Source organism: Cricetulus griseus, chromosome 3 (genome assembly GCF_003668045.3).
Source record: "Cricetulus griseus strain 17A/GY chromosome 3, alternate assembly CriGri-PICRH-1.0, whole genome shotgun sequence".
NCBI classification, from domain to species: domain Eukaryota; kingdom Metazoa; phylum Chordata; class Mammalia; order Rodentia; family Cricetidae; genus Cricetulus; species Cricetulus griseus.
Window position 1 is genome coordinate 53,448,083 of NC_048596.1, and position 18,502 is coordinate 53,466,584.

General features: G+C 50.0%; 2 protein-coding genes across 4 annotated transcripts; one reads left to right on the forward strand and one right to left on the reverse strand.

Moving 5' to 3' along the window:
* The first annotated feature begins 661 nt into the window (after positions 1 to 661).
* On the forward strand, positions 662 to 5,908 carry Tigd3 (tigger transposable element derived 3). 2 transcript variants are annotated; one of them, XM_027408543.2, is made up of 2 exons: positions 662 to 2,309; positions 3,185 to 5,908. In XM_027408543.2, the coding sequence occupies exon 2, from the start codon at positions 3,204 to 3,206 to the stop codon at positions 4,614 to 4,616; it is 1,413 nt and encodes a 470-aa protein (XP_027264344.1). In that variant the 5' UTR covers positions 662 to 2,309; positions 3,185 to 3,203; the 3' UTR covers positions 4,617 to 5,908. The 2 variants fall into 2 exon arrangements, with proteins under 2 accessions (XP_027264344.1, XP_027264345.1); XM_027408544.2 differs by having other exon boundaries at positions 3,188 to 5,908.
* A 4,188-nt stretch (positions 5,909 to 10,096) lies between these two features.
* Positions 10,097 to 18,177, reverse strand: Slc25a45 (solute carrier family 25 member 45). Of its 2 annotated transcripts, XM_027408545.2 has the most exons (6): positions 17,228 to 18,177; positions 16,114 to 16,157; positions 15,862 to 15,933; positions 15,436 to 15,621; positions 11,169 to 11,427; positions 10,097 to 11,055 (listed from the first exon to the last, which is right to left on the reverse strand). In XM_027408545.2, the coding sequence occupies exons 1-6, from the start codon at positions 17,262 to 17,264 to the stop codon at positions 10,787 to 10,789; spliced, it is 867 nt and encodes a 288-aa protein (XP_027264346.1). In that variant the 5' UTR covers positions 17,265 to 18,177; the 3' UTR covers positions 10,097 to 10,786. The 2 variants fall into 2 exon arrangements, with proteins under 2 accessions (XP_027264346.1, XP_027264347.1); XM_027408546.2 differs by lacking the exon at positions 16,114 to 16,157 and having other exon boundaries at positions 17,831 to 18,176.
* Between the last annotated feature and the right edge of the window lie 325 nt (positions 18,178 to 18,502).

The following is an 18,502-nucleotide window of genomic DNA, read 5'->3' on the forward strand; positions in this document are numbered from 1 at the left end:
AAACAGTCATGGGACAAGGAAAGCTTTTAGATGATGAGAGCAGCCAGGAGGAGAGTAACCTCAAGTCTTGTCATCTGGTGTGCGTGTACATTCATTGCCTGCAATACTGCTGAGCCAGAGCTGGGTTCCAGGGCCAGAACTGTCCATAATGTAGCCTTCCAGCATTCCCAGGCTGTTTATATATTGACAGTTTCCCCAGGAACATTAGTATTTTCATATTACATAGTGGATCTTGTATAGCTCTCATGACTATATTGACCTTTTAAGAATGTGAGCTGGCAGTGGTGGCACAGGCTTTTAGTCTCAGAACTCTAGAGGCAGAGGCTGGTGGAGCTCAAGGCCAGACTGGGCTACAAAGAGAGTTTTAGGACAGCCAGGCTACACAGGTTGACCCTATTTTAAGAAAAATGTATGGTTATGTGTACATCAGTGCAGAGGTCACGAGGAGGACGAGGAGGACATCTGATCCCCTGGAGCTGGAATTACAAGTAGTTTTGAGCTACTGAAGTGGGTGCTGGGAACTAACTCTGGTCTGGGGGAGGGGGTAGGTTGGTTAGTTTTGTTTTGAGTGTTTTGCCTATGTGTATGTCTGTGTACCAAGTACACAAGATAACCTGGAACTGGAGTTAAACATGGTTTTGAGCCACCTTATGGGTGCTGGGAATGAAATCCAAGTCCTTTGGAAGAGGAGCCAGTGCTCTTAACAGCTGAGCCATCCCTTCAGCTCCTCAGTTGAGGTCTCCTGTAAGAGTGGTACAAACTCAAACTGCTGGGTTTAATTCTATATAGCTGAGAGATGGCCCTGGCAGTAAAGACACTTGCTGTGTAAGCCTGACCACCTGAATTCTGTCCCAGAATCCCAGGTAAGGATCTGGATGCTGTGTTGTGTGTCTGTTATGCCAGTACTCTTAAGAGACATAGGAGGTGGAGACATAATCTGCTTAACATCCAACTAGATTGGAATATGCAAAATGTTACCTCAACAAGGAAGGAGGAAAAAATGCTCACAAAGGTTGTCACCTTATTTCCACACTAATCCCATGGCATGTGTGCACCTACACACATATACATATTTGGCTTTTTTTGGGGGGGGGCTTTGGTTATTGACATGTAGCCTACGGTGTCCTCAAACTTGTGATGTTGCCTCACCCTCCTTGAGTGCTGGGATTACAAGTGTGAGCCTCATGCTTGGCTTTTTTCTTCTTTTTTTTTTAAATCTGATTCAGTTAAATACTTATGTGTCACCAGAGTGTCCTCAGATTTTTCTGGTACATCCTGAGGTCATTGTGGCCTATTGAAAAGCCTGAGCGCTGCATTCTGTAAATTGGCAGAGTGCTATGGACTCTGAGATGTGCTCTGCCTGTCCTGCTAAGTAGGGCAGAAGTAGAGGGAGCCAGGCAGCTATCCTTGGCAACTGAGTAGTCTTGAGGGCCAGAAAAGAAAGTGCAAATGAGACCAGTGAAATAGACTTAGGAGGAAGTGTTGGCTTCACAAGAGACACTTGGAGAAACCGAAAATACAGAAAAGTGGGGTCCCGGCTCTTTAAGGCTCAGGGAGGCTAAGATATCTACACCTAGTTCAGGACCAAATGTTAAGGAGGGAAATGACCACCATAGAAACTTAGAACTTGCCATGAGACAACAAAACTGGTAAAAATGGGTCCCTTCTTGCCCCCAACGGCCTGGCGGCTTGTGCTTTGTAGCTGGTTGGTGAGACCGAAGGCCAGCGCTGTCCATGGTAACTGAGTTTTGTGGTTTAAAGCTTTCATCTGTTCGTTTTCTCGTTCCATCTGGTTTCCAAAACAACTCCGGGAGGGCCGGTATCCCTGCTTGGCACCCCGTGAGGATGGGGTCGAAGCCACCTGTTGGGACGCCGTTCGCCCGAGAGATAATCGGGCTCTGAGGCCGGGTCCTCCCGCCAGACCCTCGCTGGAGGCTCGGCTTCCCGCCCCTCAGCGCGGAAAGCTCCTCCTCCAGACGGCCGACGAACCGCCACTTCCTCAGCGCCCAATGAAATGCAGTCGGAGGTGGGACAAGTGAAACTGATAGCCAATCAAACTTGCCAAGGCGGGGCTGCTGAGAGGCCGGGCCGCGGATTTCCCAGCCCCAAGAGAGCTCGGCGCGGGCACCGCGCGCAGGCCCCTGTTGTGCACGCGCCCGCCTGCCCGCCCTCCGCCCGTGCACCTCCTGGGAGCGCTCTGCCCTCCGGGTCGCGGCGCCCGTCCCTCTCTGGTTCTGCTGTAACCTAGTACACCCGGGCCCGGGAGCCGGGCTGGGGCAGGGACGGGAGCCGCGGGACGGCGCCTGGAGGTGGGTGCGGAGCGGGAGTCCGGGCGGGAGGGCGGGCGGGTGGGCTGGATCGACGCCTGGGTCCGTCTACCCGACTGACCCGGAGTCAAGGCGGGTCGAGCCCGGACGCAGAGGCCAGCTCTAGGGCTTGCCTGCTCCCGACCGCTGCTCCCTGATATCCCTCCAGACTACTTACCACCCGGCGGGAGACATTCCTCCCCCTTTTTGCTGCCCGTAGCCTCCTCACCCTCCCTGTGTCGCCCTTTGTCGCCTTGGCACCTTCACTCTCCACCCTGCCCAGCACTTTCCTTCAGGCTGGATATTGACTAGCCTTACCACCCTGCCTCGGCAGCACCAAATTAGACTAGCGCCTTCAGACCCATCCATCTGGCTTTGTCATCTGCATCATCTCACCTGTTCATCTCAACTCTGTCCATTCAGTCTACCACCCACCTCCACTCAACATCCTCACCAAAATTCAACCCAGGCCTTCCTCCCCATCTCCTCTCAGGGGCTTCCTCCATGGTCACTCTGAATGTCCTCTACACCTGCCTCACTCAGCCTTAGCCCCAGGCCTCTCTGTCATTGCTCCTTTGTTGTCTTCTACAGCTGTCTCCTGGTTGTCCTTACCGCAGTCCCTTGACCTCTAGTCATATTTTTCTACCCCATCAATGACAAACCCTAGCCCAGAATTCCCTCTGCCTATGACCAGAGACACCCTGCCAGCTCTGTTCTGGCAGTCTTTAGGATGGGGCCTAGCCGTCTCCCTCAGCCTGCTCATCCCCTTTCTCTTCCTCCTGGTCTGGTCTCTCCTAGCCTGCCATTCCAGCAGGTTACCCTGTCCTCTTATGTCCTGTCCTCAGCCTATGGCACCCTCTCCTACTTTTCTTCCCCAGCAGGTGCCCTGGCAGAGTCATGGAGCTGAACACAAAAAAGAAGCTTCATGCCCTGTCCTTGGCTGAGAAAATCCAAGTGCTGGAACTCCTGGATGAGTCCAAGATGTCCCAGTCAGAGGTGGCCCGGCGCTTCCAGGTCTCCCAGCCCCAAATCTCACGGATCTGCAAGAATAAGGAGAAGTTGCTGGCAGACTGGTGTAGTGGCACAGCCAACCATGAGCGCAAGCGGAAGCGGGAATCCAAATACAGTGGGATCGATGAGGCTCTGCTCTGCTGGTACCACATTGCCCGAGCCAAGGCCTGGGATGTAACAGGGCCCATGCTGCTCCACAAGGCCAAGGAGCTGGCCGATATCATGGGCCAGGATTTCGTGCCCAGCATTGGCTGGCTGGTCCGCTGGAAACGCCGAAACAATGTGGGCTTTGGGGCTCGCCAGGTCCTTGTCCCTCTGTTCCCTCCTGAACCACCGCCCCCTGGGCTTCTATCCCAGGTCCAGCCACCTCTTTCCCTTAAAGACTTCTCACCAGAAGATGTTTTTGGCTGTGCTGAAGTGCCCTTGTTGTATCGGGCAGTGCCTGGCAGAGTGCTGGCATGTGATCGGTTGCAGGTACTGCTGTGTGCCAACAGCAGAGGCACAGAAAAGCGAAGGGTATTTGTGGGTGGGCTCCAGGCTGCCCCAAGATGCTTCTTTGGAGTCAACAGTGAAGCACTACCTGCCTCTTATCACCCTGATCTTGCCATCCCCTGGTCAGAGTGGCTGGCACAGTTTGACCAGGACATGGGACAGCAGGGCCGACAGGTAGCCTTGCTTCTGGCTGCGGGAGTGGCCGAGGAATGGGCCAGCCTTCCTGGACTCCACCATGTACGACTCCTGCCTCTCTCTGCCTCCAGCACCACACCTTCCCTGCCTGGCTCTGTGGTTTTGGCCTTTAAGGCCCATTACCGTCACCGTCTGCTGAGCAAACTGGCTGCCATGCAGCGTGGGAGAAAGGGCACCTCACTGGCTGACGCCAGGGCCAACATCACAGTATTAGATGCTCTGCATATGGTGGCTGCAGCTTGGGCCAAGGTGTCTCCTCAGCTCATTTTGAGCAGCTTCATTCATGAAGGGCTCGCTCCAGGCAAAACAGCGCCGTCTCTGAACAAAGACACAGAGATGTCACCAGTCCCAAGTGGGCTGAGTCAGGAGGAGTTTTCCCACTTTGTAGACCTGGAGGATGAGGACCCAGGGCCTAGAGTATGCAAAGAGGAGACTGGTACTGAAGACATCGGGAGGGAAGAAGATGGCTTTGAGTCCCTGCCCACCAAAGCTGATGCCCTGAGAGCACTGTGTACCTTGAGGAGGTGGCTTGAATGTAACAGCACCTCTCCAGAGCCCTTTGAAAAATTCTATGATTGTGAGGTGGAGGTGGAGCAGCTCTGCTGTCTGTGAAGAAATGTGGCAGCCTGCAGAATTGCCCTCTCCTGTTTCCCATGGAAACACCTCCAGAGGCAGACTGGCTCTTTCCTGTGGAAACAGCATGTGGAGGGTGTAGAAGGGAAGGGAGTTTGGGACAAAAAGTCTAAGGTCAGGGTAAAAGTTGGTTAAGCCCAGTCTGTCTCTACAGTTGGGGCCTCAAGAGTGGGAATCTGGACTGTGTAGCTTCTAGGCAAACTCTGGGGGCAGTTAGTCTAGAGAGGCTGGAGCCTAGAAAGGTGGACTTCTGTGTTTGTTTTTCAAGACAGGGTTTCTCTGTGGCTTTGGAGTCTGTTCTGGAACTAGCTCTTGTAGACCAGGCTGATCTTGAACTCACAGAGATCCGCCTGCCTCTGCCTCCCAAGTGCTGGGATAAAAGATGTGTGCCACCACTGCCCAGCAAAAGGTAGACTTCTAACAGATGGCCCCAATCCCTAAAATTTTGTCAAAGCCAAGTCTGCTTCTGGAAATAAAATTTTTAACCAGGAAGGAGGTCAGGATGTGGATTTCCTTTCTTTCTCTCTTTCTCTTTCTTTCTTTCTTTCTTTCTTTCTTTCTTTCTTTCTTTCTTTCTTTCTTTCTTTTTGAAATGGGGTCTCATGTAGTCTAGGCTGGCCACGAACTTGCTGTGTAAATGAAGCTGATTCTGAATGTCTTAATCTGCTTGCCTCCCACTCCCAAGTTCCAGGGTTATAGGGATTTTTCCACCATACCCTGATTTATGTGGTGCTAGGTTAAACCCAACCCAGGGTTTTGAGCGTACTGAACTAGTACTGTACCAACTGAGTCACGTCTCAGTTTCTCAGGGCATGGTTTACATGAGAAAAGGGTGAAGTCTTCAGACTTTACACATGGACCCTCCTCGTGGGCCACACCTATGAGAAGGAAAGTTGACCCAAATATTTGGCAGCTCTTATCATTTCAGTATCAGATCATGTGTGGTACAGAGGCAAGCCAGGGAAATAAGATCTGGATTCACTCATTATAATTTTTCAAACACTTGTTCGTTCACCACAGTTCCTTTCATCAAGGCCTTCTATGTGACAAGATTCCAAAGGTGACATCTTTGCTAAGCAGGACCGGAAAGGCTATGGCAGACTTGTGCAGAGTACTTTGGCCCCAAAGCTGGGTGAAACCCAGTAGAGGTGAGCTGTTTTTGTTGTTTGTGTGTGGGTGTTGCTTTTGTTTTTGAGACAAGGTCTCACTCTGTAGATCGGGCTGGCTTTAAACTCCTAGAGATCTACTGCCTCTGCCTTCTGAGTGTTACATTAAAGACATGTGCCACCATTCCCAACCTTGTTGTTTGTTTTTAAATTTTTTAAAGTATGTATGATGGGGGGAGTGTGCATGCACCTACAGACATGCTATCATGCGTGTATAGAGGCCAGAGAACAACTTTGTGGAGTTCTTCTCTCCTTTCACCTTTCTGTGGGTTCTGGGAATCAGACTCAAGTCTCCAGGCTTTTGTGGCAAGTGTGTTTACCCATTGAGCCATCCCACCCTCCCAGTGGTGAGTTTTGATATGTAGACCGCTGAATAGAGAGAAAAGTGAGGATGACAGGGATGAGGGAGCACCCCGAGTATGGAATGTATGGAGGTGAGGGAGCACCCCTGAGTATGGAATGTATGGAGGTGAGGGAGCACCCGAGTATGGAATGTATGGAGGTGAGGGAGCACCCCTGAGTATGGAATGTATGGAGGTGAGGGAGCACCCGAGTATGGAATGTATGGAGGTGAGGGAGCACCCCTGAGTATGGAATGTATGGAGGTGAGGGAGCACCCCTAGTATGGAATGTATGGAGGTGAGATGTTCTGAGAGCCCCTGGTAATTGAACAGGTAGTAACCGAGTCTTAACAGTGGCTAACTATAGGTGTTTACAGTGTGACACTCTATGGGTTACTTTACTGAGGGCCATTTGAGATCTAGCACTCTGACCAGGTCATTCTTTACACAATATAAACAATTTGTTTATATTGGCAGACACCCTGTGGCTCTTATCTATTTTGTGTCTAGTTTATCAATCACTATGGCACTAGGAGCCAGACCAAGTTCTCCCTGTGAGTAGAGTGGGCAGTCTGGGAATGGCATACACTAGCATGACATAAGAAAAAAGGGTGTAGGTCAGTTCATTCATTCATTCAATATTAGGAATGAAACCAGGACCACACCAGTAAGCCCCTTTGCTTTGGGTTTTTTTGTTTGTTTGTTTGTTTGTTTTTTAAGATTTGGGAGGTTGCCTGGCATGGTACTTTTAATCCCAGCACTGGGGAGGCAGAGGCAGGTGGATCTTTGTGAGTTCAAGGCCATCCAGGACCATTACACAAAGAAACTCTGTCTTAAGAACCACCCCCCAAAATTAGGAGGTTTTGTTACATTTTTAAGATTTATTTTTACATTGTGTGCTGCAAACAGTACCCACTAATTCAAGATCTCCAAGTGTGCCTTGTGACCAAAGTCATATAATGGATGGAAAACTTCCTCAGAAAAATAACTCTATAAATCATAAAAAAAAAAATCACTGTCTCTATTAAGATTTCTCCATGGTCTAGGTACCATCAACAAGCACTAATCCATGCTACTGTTACCCTAGATACAGCGACAAACAACCATTACATTCTAATGTTTATCCTAGTTACAATGACTACTAGATTCCACTACATCTCACTATAGTTTTCACTTCTCTTATAATTAATAATGTGGAAAACCTTTTAGAGTCCTGCATCCTTGTGTTTGAACCAGGTTAGCCTTGAGTTTTCAATCCTACTACAGTGTCCAGAATGGTGGATTACAGGTGTGTACCACTTTTTAAAATTATTTATTTTTATTTTATGTGCATTGTTGTTTTTCCATGGATGTCAGGTCTCTTGAGACTGGAGTTACAGAGAGTTGTGAGCTGCCATGTGGGTGCTGGGAATTGAACCCAGGAACTCTGCTCTTACCTGCTGAGCCACCTCTCCAGCCATTTTGCCCAGCTCTTTTGTTTGGTTGGCTGATCAGTTTTAGTTGTTGTTGTTGTTTGAACAGGGTCTCACTATGTAGCTCTGGTTGACCTGGGACTCACTCAGATCCTCCCGAGTGTTGTGATTAAAGTGTTGTTACACCTGGCCCAGCTCCTTGTCCAGCTTTTGCTGGCTGTGTCTTTTTTGGGAAAAAAATATCTACTCAAAGCTGGGTGTGACACTCTGTCTCAGAGAAAAAAAGGAGATAGATGGCTATATATTTGGGTACTCTGCTCATCTTCATCATATTTATTATGTTTGGGGAAATTTTCACCTTTCCTACTTAAACACACACTATGGTGTGTGGCGGCTCACCTCTAGAAAAATGCGTAATTGCTTCTTCTGGACACAAGGGGGCACAAAGAAGACGCAACGTTAGCTTCTCAGAGGCTGGCTCCAGGGAACAATATGGTTCCCGGTTCTCTGGGGAAGCCAGACCTTACTCTCTGTGGAAAAAGGCCATTTTCTTTTCCTTTTCCTGGTGGCTGGAGGTTTCCAGTCCACCCCTTTACTGGTGGAGCCCCTTGGGGATCATGGTTCAGTTTCTGAGTCTTAGATGCAGCTTCCCCATGACTGACAACTCAAGGTGTAGCATGCTGTTCCCAACCAGGTTCTCTTCCCCCCAGTTCTGGTGTTCCTGGTCATGGAGTCAGCACTCACCCTAGGAGGCACCCTGGCCCCAAATCCTGGCCTTACATCCTCTATTTCTGGGAAAAGTTCCTTCATTCTTTGATCAGTTAGCAAGGCTTTCAGCTATGTATGTAATAATCATCTGGAATCTAGTTGCTTATAGAAGGCAGCGCTATTAGAGTACTGGCCTTCCGTAGAGGAAAGTAGGAAGATCAGTTTTCTTTCATTAACTTATTCACTCATTTTGTTAAAACTTTTTAGTTTTTTTCTGAGACATGGTCTCTTATCTAGCTAAGGACAACCTTGAATTTCTGATCTTCTTGCCTCCACCTACCTAGTGCTAGGGTTACAGGTATAAAGTCACTATGCCTGATGTATGTGGTACTGGCAATCAGTGCACACAAGTCCTCTACCACCTGAGCTCTAACATCATTTCCTGGACAACCATCTATGCATCTCTAGTTTTGATGATAAGGAGTTAGGAGTGGAGTCTTTGCTCCATGAAGTTCATGGTTTAGAGAGACAGATAGAATCACACGGAAAAGACACTCAGGAGGGGAACATGTAATTACAGAGTGAGGAAAAGGGGTGACATGAAAAGCATGTCCAGTGATTCTCAGTGTGTGACCCATACCTTCAGCCACATCTGAGAACTTAGTGAAATATACATCCTCTTACCCTCCAAAAACCTACTGAGTCAGAAACTATGAAGTTTGACTCAGCAAGCTGTACTTGAACAAACCCTCTAGGTGCTTCTGAACCATGGGCACAGCCCAGAGAAACCAAAAGATGTCTCAGAGGAGCCTAGAGCTGAAAGATGCCAGGGAGGTACACCTCAGTGAGAAGAGCATGTGCAAATGTCTTGTGGTGGGAGAGTCAGATGTGTTTAGCAAAAGTAGGATAAGACATCACCGGGCAGGGGTGGGAGGCACTTGGGAGTCAGAGACAGATGGATCTCTGTGAGTTCTAGGCCAGCCTGGTCTACAGAGTGAGTGCCAGGACAGGCTCCAAAGCTACACAGAGAAACCCTGTCTCCAAAAACAAAACAAAACAAAACAAAACAAAAAAGACATTTATCAAGAGCCAATGTCTAAGGACCTTCCCTGCTGGAGGAAGGAGCACTAAGTAATGAGAAGTCATGAAAAAGCGACTATTTTATTTTGTTTGTTTATGGGTTTTCAGGCAGGGTTACTCTGTGTAGTCCTGGCTGTTCTGGAAATTGCTTTGTAGACCAGGCTGACCTTGAACTCAGCGATCTGCCTGCCTCTGCCTCCTGAGTGCTGGAATTAAAGGCCTATGCCACCTCTCTTTATATATATTTTCATCATTATTTATGTGTGTGGGTGTTTTGCCCCCAAGTATGGATATGAACTGCATACATGCAATGACCACAGAAGCCAGATCCTGTAGAGCTGGAGTTAACAGATGGTTGTGAGCTGCCCTGTGGGTTATGGGATTTGAACCTGGATCCTCTGGTAGAAGAGCCAGTCATCTTAATCACTGAGTCATCTCTCCAGCCCCTCAGGCAGTTTTAAAATCTAATTTAACTGCCAGGTGTTGGTGGTGCACACCTTTAATCCCAGCACTCGGGAGGCAGAGGCAGGCGGATCTCTGTGAGTTCGAGGCCAGCCTAGAACAAGTTTCAGAACAGCCTCCAAACTAACAGAGAAACCCTGTCTCGAAAAAAAAAAAAAAAAAAAAACAAATCTAATTTAACAATTGAGATGGAAGGATGTGGGCAAGGAGAGACAAGCTAGAGAGGAGCCAGGGTATGGACTTGGGGTTGGAAGAATGTGGTGGGAGCAGAGACTAAAGGGGACCACCAGTACTTCATCAAATGAAACTTTATTGCCTGTATCTTCAAGAGACAAGTACATCCTCACCATGAGATTCTCACAGATTAATGACTCAGGAGCAGAACAACTAACCATGAAGCACCACACACAGCTACGATTGAGGTAGGCAGGGGCTGGGGTTCTTGGGTTCCCACAGTCAAGGCTGGAAGGACCCGAGGGATTGGAGGACAGTAGGCCATTGGAGGGACAATAACTACACCCCACTGGGCACTCCTGGGACATGAGGGACCATAGCAGGAAGTGGCCAAGAGAGAGGACCACTGAATCTGGCAGGACAGCCAGAAGCTGGGGACCTGGGCTTTCCTGAAGGTAGTGGAAGCTGCTGAAGGATGCTATACATGAAGGAGACAAGTCATTCTCCTGTCCAGGGATGGTTTGAACCCCACGGCTGGGTGGCACCAGGATAGTGACTGGTCCTTCAGAGGGGCAGATGTGATGTGTGTCCCTGCTTTCTGGAAAGAGGTGGACTGGAGATGGATATGACTTGGAGTCTGTACAGGGCCAGGTTCATTGGTTTCTTACAAGTTGACTCCTTAACTCTCTGGGTGATGAATGACACCTCTTGCTTTTGTACCTGCAAGCTGTGTTCTTTAGCTTGATTTTCCAAGCTGCAGTCAGCCTCGATCCTGTTGTGGAGTTGCTGGCGTCACCTGGCCAGGCTCATCTCCACAAGCTCAGCAGATATTCATAGCTAAGGAAGGTAGCAGCATTAACAGGAAAGGCCCGGGCACTATTGAGGGTCATGCCCTTGAAAAAGACTCCGATTCCCTCCTGCTGGAAGCTGCTTGCCATACAGTCCAGCATCCCCCGGTACTTTCTCCCCTTCAGCCCGTCCATCTGCATCCGGGACTTGATCACATCAAAAGGCGTGGCTGTGATCCAGGAGGCTATGCCTGCAAAGCCCCCTGCCACCAGTACTGTGGCAGAGCCTGGGGCAGAAGAAGTCAGGAGGGAGTCAGACTAGAACAGAGCATCTCCCCAGCCTTTAGTCCCCTCCCTAGCCTCTGCTGTACCTCTACCCAACCCACCCCACCCCACTTACTGGGATTTTGGCCTTCTGGTGTGTACTGGCGACATAGCCCTTCATAGGTGACAAAGTACATTCCCAGCGTAGGGGTGTCCCTCAGCACCAGGGCCCAGGATCCTCTGAACAGTCCCTGGGGTCCTTCTTCTCTCAAGATGGAGGCTGCACAGTGCACAGGCCCCCGGTACCGGGGTTGAGAACTCCCTATCTGCATCCTTGGCTCTGTCTGGTTTTGTAGCCGGACTTTGATGAGGTCAAAAGGAGCCAGGCAGTAGGCCTGTGGAGAAAGACATGGAGGAGACTGGGTGGAACTTCTGCCTGGGAAAATCTGCTTATCATCACAATAGGGCAGAGAGGCTCCTGCCACCAGCTCCTAGCCTCCCACATACATGGCTGGGTTTGGCCAAGTATCTGGGTACAGTTGAGAACAGACTGCCTCCCTTATTATCAGGCCTGATAGGCTCAACACTGGCCCCTCCTCCTGAGATAGCAGGCACAGGAGCTCAAGGACAAGTGAGAGTGGGCTTCTGGGCTCCCTGATTCCAGGGAGGAGCACACATGTTTGCAGTGGCTGGTTCAGCCAGGAACAGTGAGGAGCTCATGCTGCAGGGGAAGGCCATTGGCATTGTTCTAAAACAGACCCAGCATCATAGAGTCTCCTTCCTCCCTTCAGCATCATACCTCTCTGAGGCCCCAGGGCAGCCCTTCCTGCCTCTGACAAAAAGACTGTAAGGGTGAGATGATCGGTAAGGTGGGCCCTAGAGCCCTTAGCCAGGATGCAGACCTGGGGTGGATTGGACTGGGCTGGGAGGATATGGAGAGGAGGAGGTCACCACATCAGTGAGGGTAGGCATGTAGCTGTCAAGCAGCTAGCTGGTCAGGGTGATCATGCACTTAATCTCAACATTGACGAGGCAGAGGCAGGCAGATCTCTGTTAGCTAAAGGACAGCCTGGTCTACATAGCAAACTCCAGGCCAGCCAGAGTTACATAGTGAGACTCTGTTTCCAGAAAAAGTGAGAGAAGCTACTGAAGCTCAGGTGAGGTTCCATCTGGGTGTGCGGGGGCTCATGCCTTCGAAGAGAGGACTACAAAGAGTTCAAGGCTAGCCAGAGCTACATAGTGAGTTCCAGGTCAGTGTGGGCTATAGCAGAATGAAACTGTCTCAATAAAATAGTCATAGGGCTAGACAGAAGGCTCAGCAGTTAAAAGCACTGGCTTCAGCCGGGTGTTGGTGGCACACGCCTTTAATCCCAGCACTCGGGAGACAGGCAGGTGATCTCTGTGAGTTTGAGGCCAGCCTGGTCTACAGAGCGAGTGCCAGGATAGGCTCCAAAGCTACACAGAGAAACCCTGTCTTGAAAAAAACAAAACAAAACAAAAGGACTGGCTACTCCTACAGAGGACCCAGATTCAATTTCAAGTACCCACATGGTGGCTGTGTATAGCAATCTGTAACTCCAGTTGCAGGGGATCCAACACTGCTCTGTAGACACTAGGGTTGTACATGGTACACAAACATGCATGCAGGCAAAAACATTCATATGCATAAAATAAAAATAAATTAATTTAAAAACATTTATTCAAAACAAAAAACAGCCGGGCATTGGTGGTGCATGCCTTTAATCCCAGCACTCGGGAGGCAGAGGCAGGAGTATCTCTGAGTTCGAGACCAGCCTGGTCTACAGAGCTAGTTCCAGGATAGCCACCAAAGCCACAGAGAAACCTTGTCTCAGAAAAACAAAAACAAAAACAAAACAAAAAAAAACAACCAGGGCTGGAGAGGTGGCTCAGTAGGTAAGAGTGAAGAATACTGTTTGCCCAAAGGACCTGAGTCTGGATCCCAGCACCTGTATGGGGCGGCTCACAACTGCCTGTAACTCCAGCTCCAGGAGATCATATACCCTCTTCTAGCTTCCACAGGCAGAATTTAAATTTAATTTTAGGATTAAAATTAATCTTCTTGAAAAATCAAAGAAAACACCGGATGATGGTGGCGCACACCTTTAATCCCAGCACTCAGGAGACAAAGGCAGGACAAATCTCTGAGTTCAAAGCCAGCCTGGTCTACAGAGTAAGTTCCAGGACAGCAAGAGGTACACTGAGAAACCCTGTCTTGAAAAACAAAAACAAAAAGCAAAAACAAAGAAAACTGTTCACAGTGTCACATACTATCACCTGAGTACTTAGGCGGAGGAGGAGGCAGGGTCTCTGACTGGAGATGGCCTGCCACTGGTGTGCATTTGGCGTCTGTCTGGCTAGAAGCACATGTACCCTGATGTTCAGCTCTAGAGACCTGGTTGGTAGAGGGTCTGGTGGTGGGCTTTAGCAGGTACAGGCCACACTGCACGCTTCTGCCTCAGTGGGAGGTGGAGCCCCTTTATAAGATGGGGTGATGCTCCTCCCAGAGCCTGCCGGCAGGGCTGAGCTGAGACTTTCAGAGGGGTGGGCGCCTGACCTGGAGCTCCAGGCCTGAAGCAGGGGATCTTGTGGGTGGGAACCATGGAACCTAAAGGGTTGCTAATCAGGGCAGCTTTGACCTGGCCACAGGCAATGTTTGTGCCACCAGAAGCTGTCAGCTCCTGCCCCACCCTCCCATCTCCTCACTGGTACACAATTGGCTTCAAAACCCTGTTGACAGATGTTCCAGGAGACCCTGGCTTCTAACAGGTTCCTGGACCAAGTCACCATTTATGGGCCTAACAATCCCTTGTTCTTCTTTTCTAAGAGATGAGGAGAAAGTAATTGAGAAGTAGTGCCTGACTAAGTCAAGCCATTTTCCCGGAGGTCTTAGGTCTCTTACTATTTTTAGGGGTACAGGCCTCCAGGCTTCAGAAATATGTGGGCACATATCATTATAATAAGAAACATAAAGCTTGGTTTGGTGGCATATAACTATAGTTCCCAATTCCAGAATTTGGGGAAGAGACAAGAGAATTGTTATAAATTTGAGGTTAGTCTGATCTACATAGTGAATTGCAGGAGCGGGGTTAGAGAGATGGTTCCGTGGTTAAGAAAACTCATTGCTCTTGCAAAGGGCTGGGGTTCTGTTCCCAGCACCCACATGGTAGCTCAAAAACATCTGTAGTAACTTGTTCCAGAAGATCCAACACCTTCTTCAGGCCTCTGCAGGCGCTGTACACACATCACACAGATGGTGCTCATACATATATATAGGCAAAGCACTCATATACATAAAATAAAAAACAAGTAATCTTTTTTTAAAAAAAAGAAAAGAATGAAGCAGGGGTGGGGGGTGCATGCCTTTAATTCTAGCACTCGGGAGAAGAGGCAGGCGTATCTCTGAGTTGGAGGTCAGCCTGGTCTACAGAGCGAGTTCCAGGACAGTCGGGACTACACAGAGGAACCCTGTCTAAAAACAAGACAAAATAAAACCTACAAATAAGTAAAAGGAGGTGGGAGAGGAGGAAGAGGAGGAGAAGAGAAGAATAGCCAGGACTCTCTGGGGTCTCTTTAATCATTAACCACTGGTGTGCACACCCTGACTTTGTCCTCTGATCTTGCTCTCTGCCCCATGAAGTATCAGTGGCATCAGGGCAGGTACCCATTAGAGATCACCCAGGAGCCTATCTGGGGTGTAGGGTTGAACTGGCACCTGTCCCTTCCCTTTGTCCCTTTCTGCTCAGATACCCCCTTTATGTCAGGTCCCCTCTAGGGCCTGGAAGCTCTTCTAGTCTCCACCATATTCCACAGAAGCCTGGCCACTACAGTGTTAGGAACAAAGACCAAAACAATTGATGGTAGTGGCTTGATGACTGGCTGACCCTGAGGGCTGTGACCTGTGGCCTTAGGCAAGGCTCAGAGATTATGGTTATGCATGTACTATAGGCAAAGGCCTGGCTGAGCAGGTAGAATGGACCAGGACCACTTTAGGATTAATCCAGGGTAAAACTCAGCTTTACTGGGGATGACAGTTCCTCAGAGTCAAAGGTCACCATATTGCCTAGTATTCACGAAATTCTGGGGCTAGTAGATCCTTTTGAAGGTAGACAAGCCCAAGAGGAGACATTGGCTGCTTCTACCTGGCAGTTTCTTCACACTCTTTGCTTTTTGTCTCCCTGGTCTCCATGACCTTCCACCTCCAGGCCTGCACAACCTGGCTGGTAAGGCACAACATGGCTCGGTCAATTAGAGCAATGATTACAAGTACCCCTTAGGAAGGCTTTATCATGCATTGCTGGGAGTCCCAGGTGTGTGTGTGTGTGTGTAAGGGTTGGGTCCATCGCTGTGTCACCTGAACGTGTGCTCATACATGACCCTCTCACCTGCAGGAGGCCCCCAGTACAACCTGCTATGAAGATGTTTGTGTAGCTGGGTGGCTGGGCCCGTCGTTCCTGGTGGGAGGTGGCTGTGAGTGCCAGCAGGGTGTTGCTGTACACTCCAAACAGGACGGAGTTGACCAGGGCTACACTGGCAATGGGGAAGCTCATTCCCTTGAAGAAGCCCAGGACCTGCAGAGCGACATAGTGACACCGTGTGAGGCATGGTGGGCTCTCCCTCCCACTTCCAGCTCTGGCCAGGCCTCTGCGATCTGTATATCACTTCTGCTCGAGCCCTGTCCCAGGCACACACAGCAGATGGAAGAGGCTGGGAGGGCCTCAACTCCACTTTTGGGGTGCCAAGCGACTGCCAGGTGGAAACAGGCACTACGTGCCCAGATAACTCCTACCCCAAAGAAGTGGGCTACCTACCGACTCATGGCGGTAAGTCTTGAGTATGCAGTCCACAATGCCCTGGTATGTGTTCTGGGTCTGTAACCGCACCTGGATGGAAAGGACTGGGCGTGTGAGACAAATGGGCAAGCCAGGGCTGCTCCCATAGTGGTAGCCAGCTCACCCACGCAGCAGACGCTGGCAGGCACGAGTGAGCCAACCCAATTAGCTGGTCTCATAGCCAGGTTCCAGGCAGGCCATCTGCTCCTCGGGTACCTCTGCTGCACTCACCTTTATAGTGTCAAATGGGTGCCCCAGGACCAGACCCACGGCTCCTGTGGTGACAAGGTGATGAGAAGGTGTTATGAGTGAAGGCCTGTGTGTCAAATCTAAGAAGTAAGTCTCCACCAGAGTAAAGAAGGGTTCAGGGAGGAGTAGGGAGGCTGGGTATACTCAGATACCCACAATCCACATTCTTGGGGCTCCACAGAGATCCCAGCTGCCCTACCCTGCCCCACCACACCTGGCATTGGGCCAGAAAGGAGCTGGGAAAAAAAAAGCCGATCCATGACCTCGCCTGAGGACACACACATACAGCACAGAGAAGAACCACCTGTAATACTTTCCCCAACCCTGACTTTGGAGGATGGAGTTCTAAAACAGTGGTTCTCAACCTCTGGATTGTGACCCCCTTGGGGTAGCATTCAGATATCTACATAACAATTCATAACAGCAGCAAAATTACAGTTATGAAGTAGCAACAAAAATAATTTTAAGGTTGGGGTCACCAGGACATGAGGACTGTATTAAAGGATCAAAGCATTAGAGAGGTTGAGAACCACTGCTCTAGAGGGAATGGCTACTATTCCTAACCCTTCAGCTGTTCTTCTGCCATCCTCTCAGAGTTCTGTGGCCTTGAATAAGAACAGGCCCTGCCGGCTCCTTTCTCCTGCCTTCTACCTGTCACAATTATCAGTGCAGAGCTGGGAGAACTTCTCAGAATCCTGAGGCCCTAGGGGAGAAAGCTACCCACTATCTAGTCTTATTCTCCACAGAAAATGGTAGGTGCGGGGTGTATCACCAGGGGCACATTCACGGTGTCCTTTCTCAAGGCCCAGGGCAGATTTCCAAAGGGGAAGTCAGGACAGCTGGTGAGGTTAAAGGTGAATGGTCTGGGAGAAGGGGCTTGGGTGAGTTTCCCTGGCTGTCAGGTCCTTAGTGTTCTCTGGTAGCATGGCCTTGGATGCAGAAGTAGTCTCTTCTTGGCTTCCTTCCCCTCTGATTCCTTGGCCATTCCCAGGTAGCTGCTGGGTACTCCAGAGGGAACAACCCTTGACAGCCTATCCTCCCGGGGAAGCAACCCACCCTAAGGGGTGATATGACAGAAAGAAGAAAAATGTCTCACCAGAGATCCAGCCAGCCACGAACTCCTCCACAGGCATTGTATGGGCTTGGGTGGGAACTGGTGTTCCAGGCAGGGCCGCAGAGAAGACTGTTGCGAGTGAAATCCCCACCCCCTTTCCGAACCCGATAACCTCCCACTAATGTTTAACCCTGGCTGGAGGGTGAGAAGTGGCCCAGTGCCCAGACCTCAGGCAACCATTAGTGAGAGTGAGCCAACTTCAGTGATCCTGAGCCTGGAGGAGGTCTACAAAGTATGAAATCTCTAGGGGCAGGTTGACAGACAGAGCTAGCCTGAATCCTGTCCCAGGACAGTGACAACCATGCTGTGTGACAGAGGATGGCAACTGAGTCCTAGCCTGGTGAGCCACTCCCAGGCTGCTTTATTGAGTGAGGAGCAAAGCCCTGCTTGACCAGCCAGTCCAGAGCAAATTCCCAAGGAGCATAAGCCTCACCTACCCTGACATGCTGTGAAACTATAGAAAGTCAAAAATGTGACCACCAGGTGGCAGTCCTGTGCTACAGTGGCCTGCAGCAGCCACCTGAGTCTAGGGCAGGATGAGAACTAGTCGAAAAAGAGAGGCCCCTGCCCCCAGAAGTGACTCACCAGGCCCCGAAGCCTGTTTGTCCGCTCTCTCCGGAGTTGTTTACAGCCGTGAGTCAGAACCGCAGCCTCCTCTTCCCCAGGGGAAGAAACAATGGGCTTTTGACTGCACAGAGACCAGCGCTACACTGCATCAAAACCAAAACCCTGCTCTTCTGGCCTCTGGCCTCTGCTTCCAGATGCCAGGCTAGGGAGGCCTCACCAGATGCCAGGGCCTAGATTTTGGACTTCCCTGTCTCCAAACTGTAACAAACAAATTTTCTTTCTTTAAAACTTAGAAAGAAAGAGGCGAAATCGCTTCTTTGCTGTCTGAGCCCTCTCAGTACCTCCCTTCTGTGACCTCATGTCCTGCTTCCTGCCCCACTGTAAACAGGCTCTCAGCCTCCAGGCTGCTTCCTCTTCCTGGGCATAACTCTCCCTGGACTCCTTCCAGCTGAGGCTGAAACATCACCTTCTCAGTGAGGTACCCCCCCAAGTCATCTCATGGACAAACCCCGCAGTCTGCACCCGTCCCTCCTCAAGCTTGTCACTGACCGGTAGGGGCTTTATCCACTGGCATGCTTAAAGGATTAGAGAATGTGACACAGGGTAAACATACTCCCTGCTAATGGATGGTGGATGGATGAACGGTGGCCAGAAGAATGAAAGGGTCCCAGTGCGTCAACAGAGAAGAGG

Bases quoted from the DNA above. Each gene is read 5' to 3' on its own strand.
- Slc25a45 (XM_027408545.2), bottom strand. From the start codon at position 17,264: ATGCCTGTGGAGGAGTTCGTGGCTGGCTGGATCTCTG. The intron at 15,622-15,861 runs GTAGGTAGCCCA...GTCGCTCTGCAG, and splicing joins AGACTTACCGCCATGAGTCG to GTCCTGGGCTTCTTCAAGGG. The intron at 11,428-15,435 runs GTGAGAGGGTCA...CTTTCTCCACAG, and splicing joins GTACTGGGGGCCTCCTGCAG to GCCTACTGCCTGGCTCCTTT.
- Tigd3 (XM_027408543.2), top strand. From the start codon at position 3,204: ATGGAGCTGAACACAAAAAAGAAGCTTCATGCCCTGTCCTTGGCTGAG.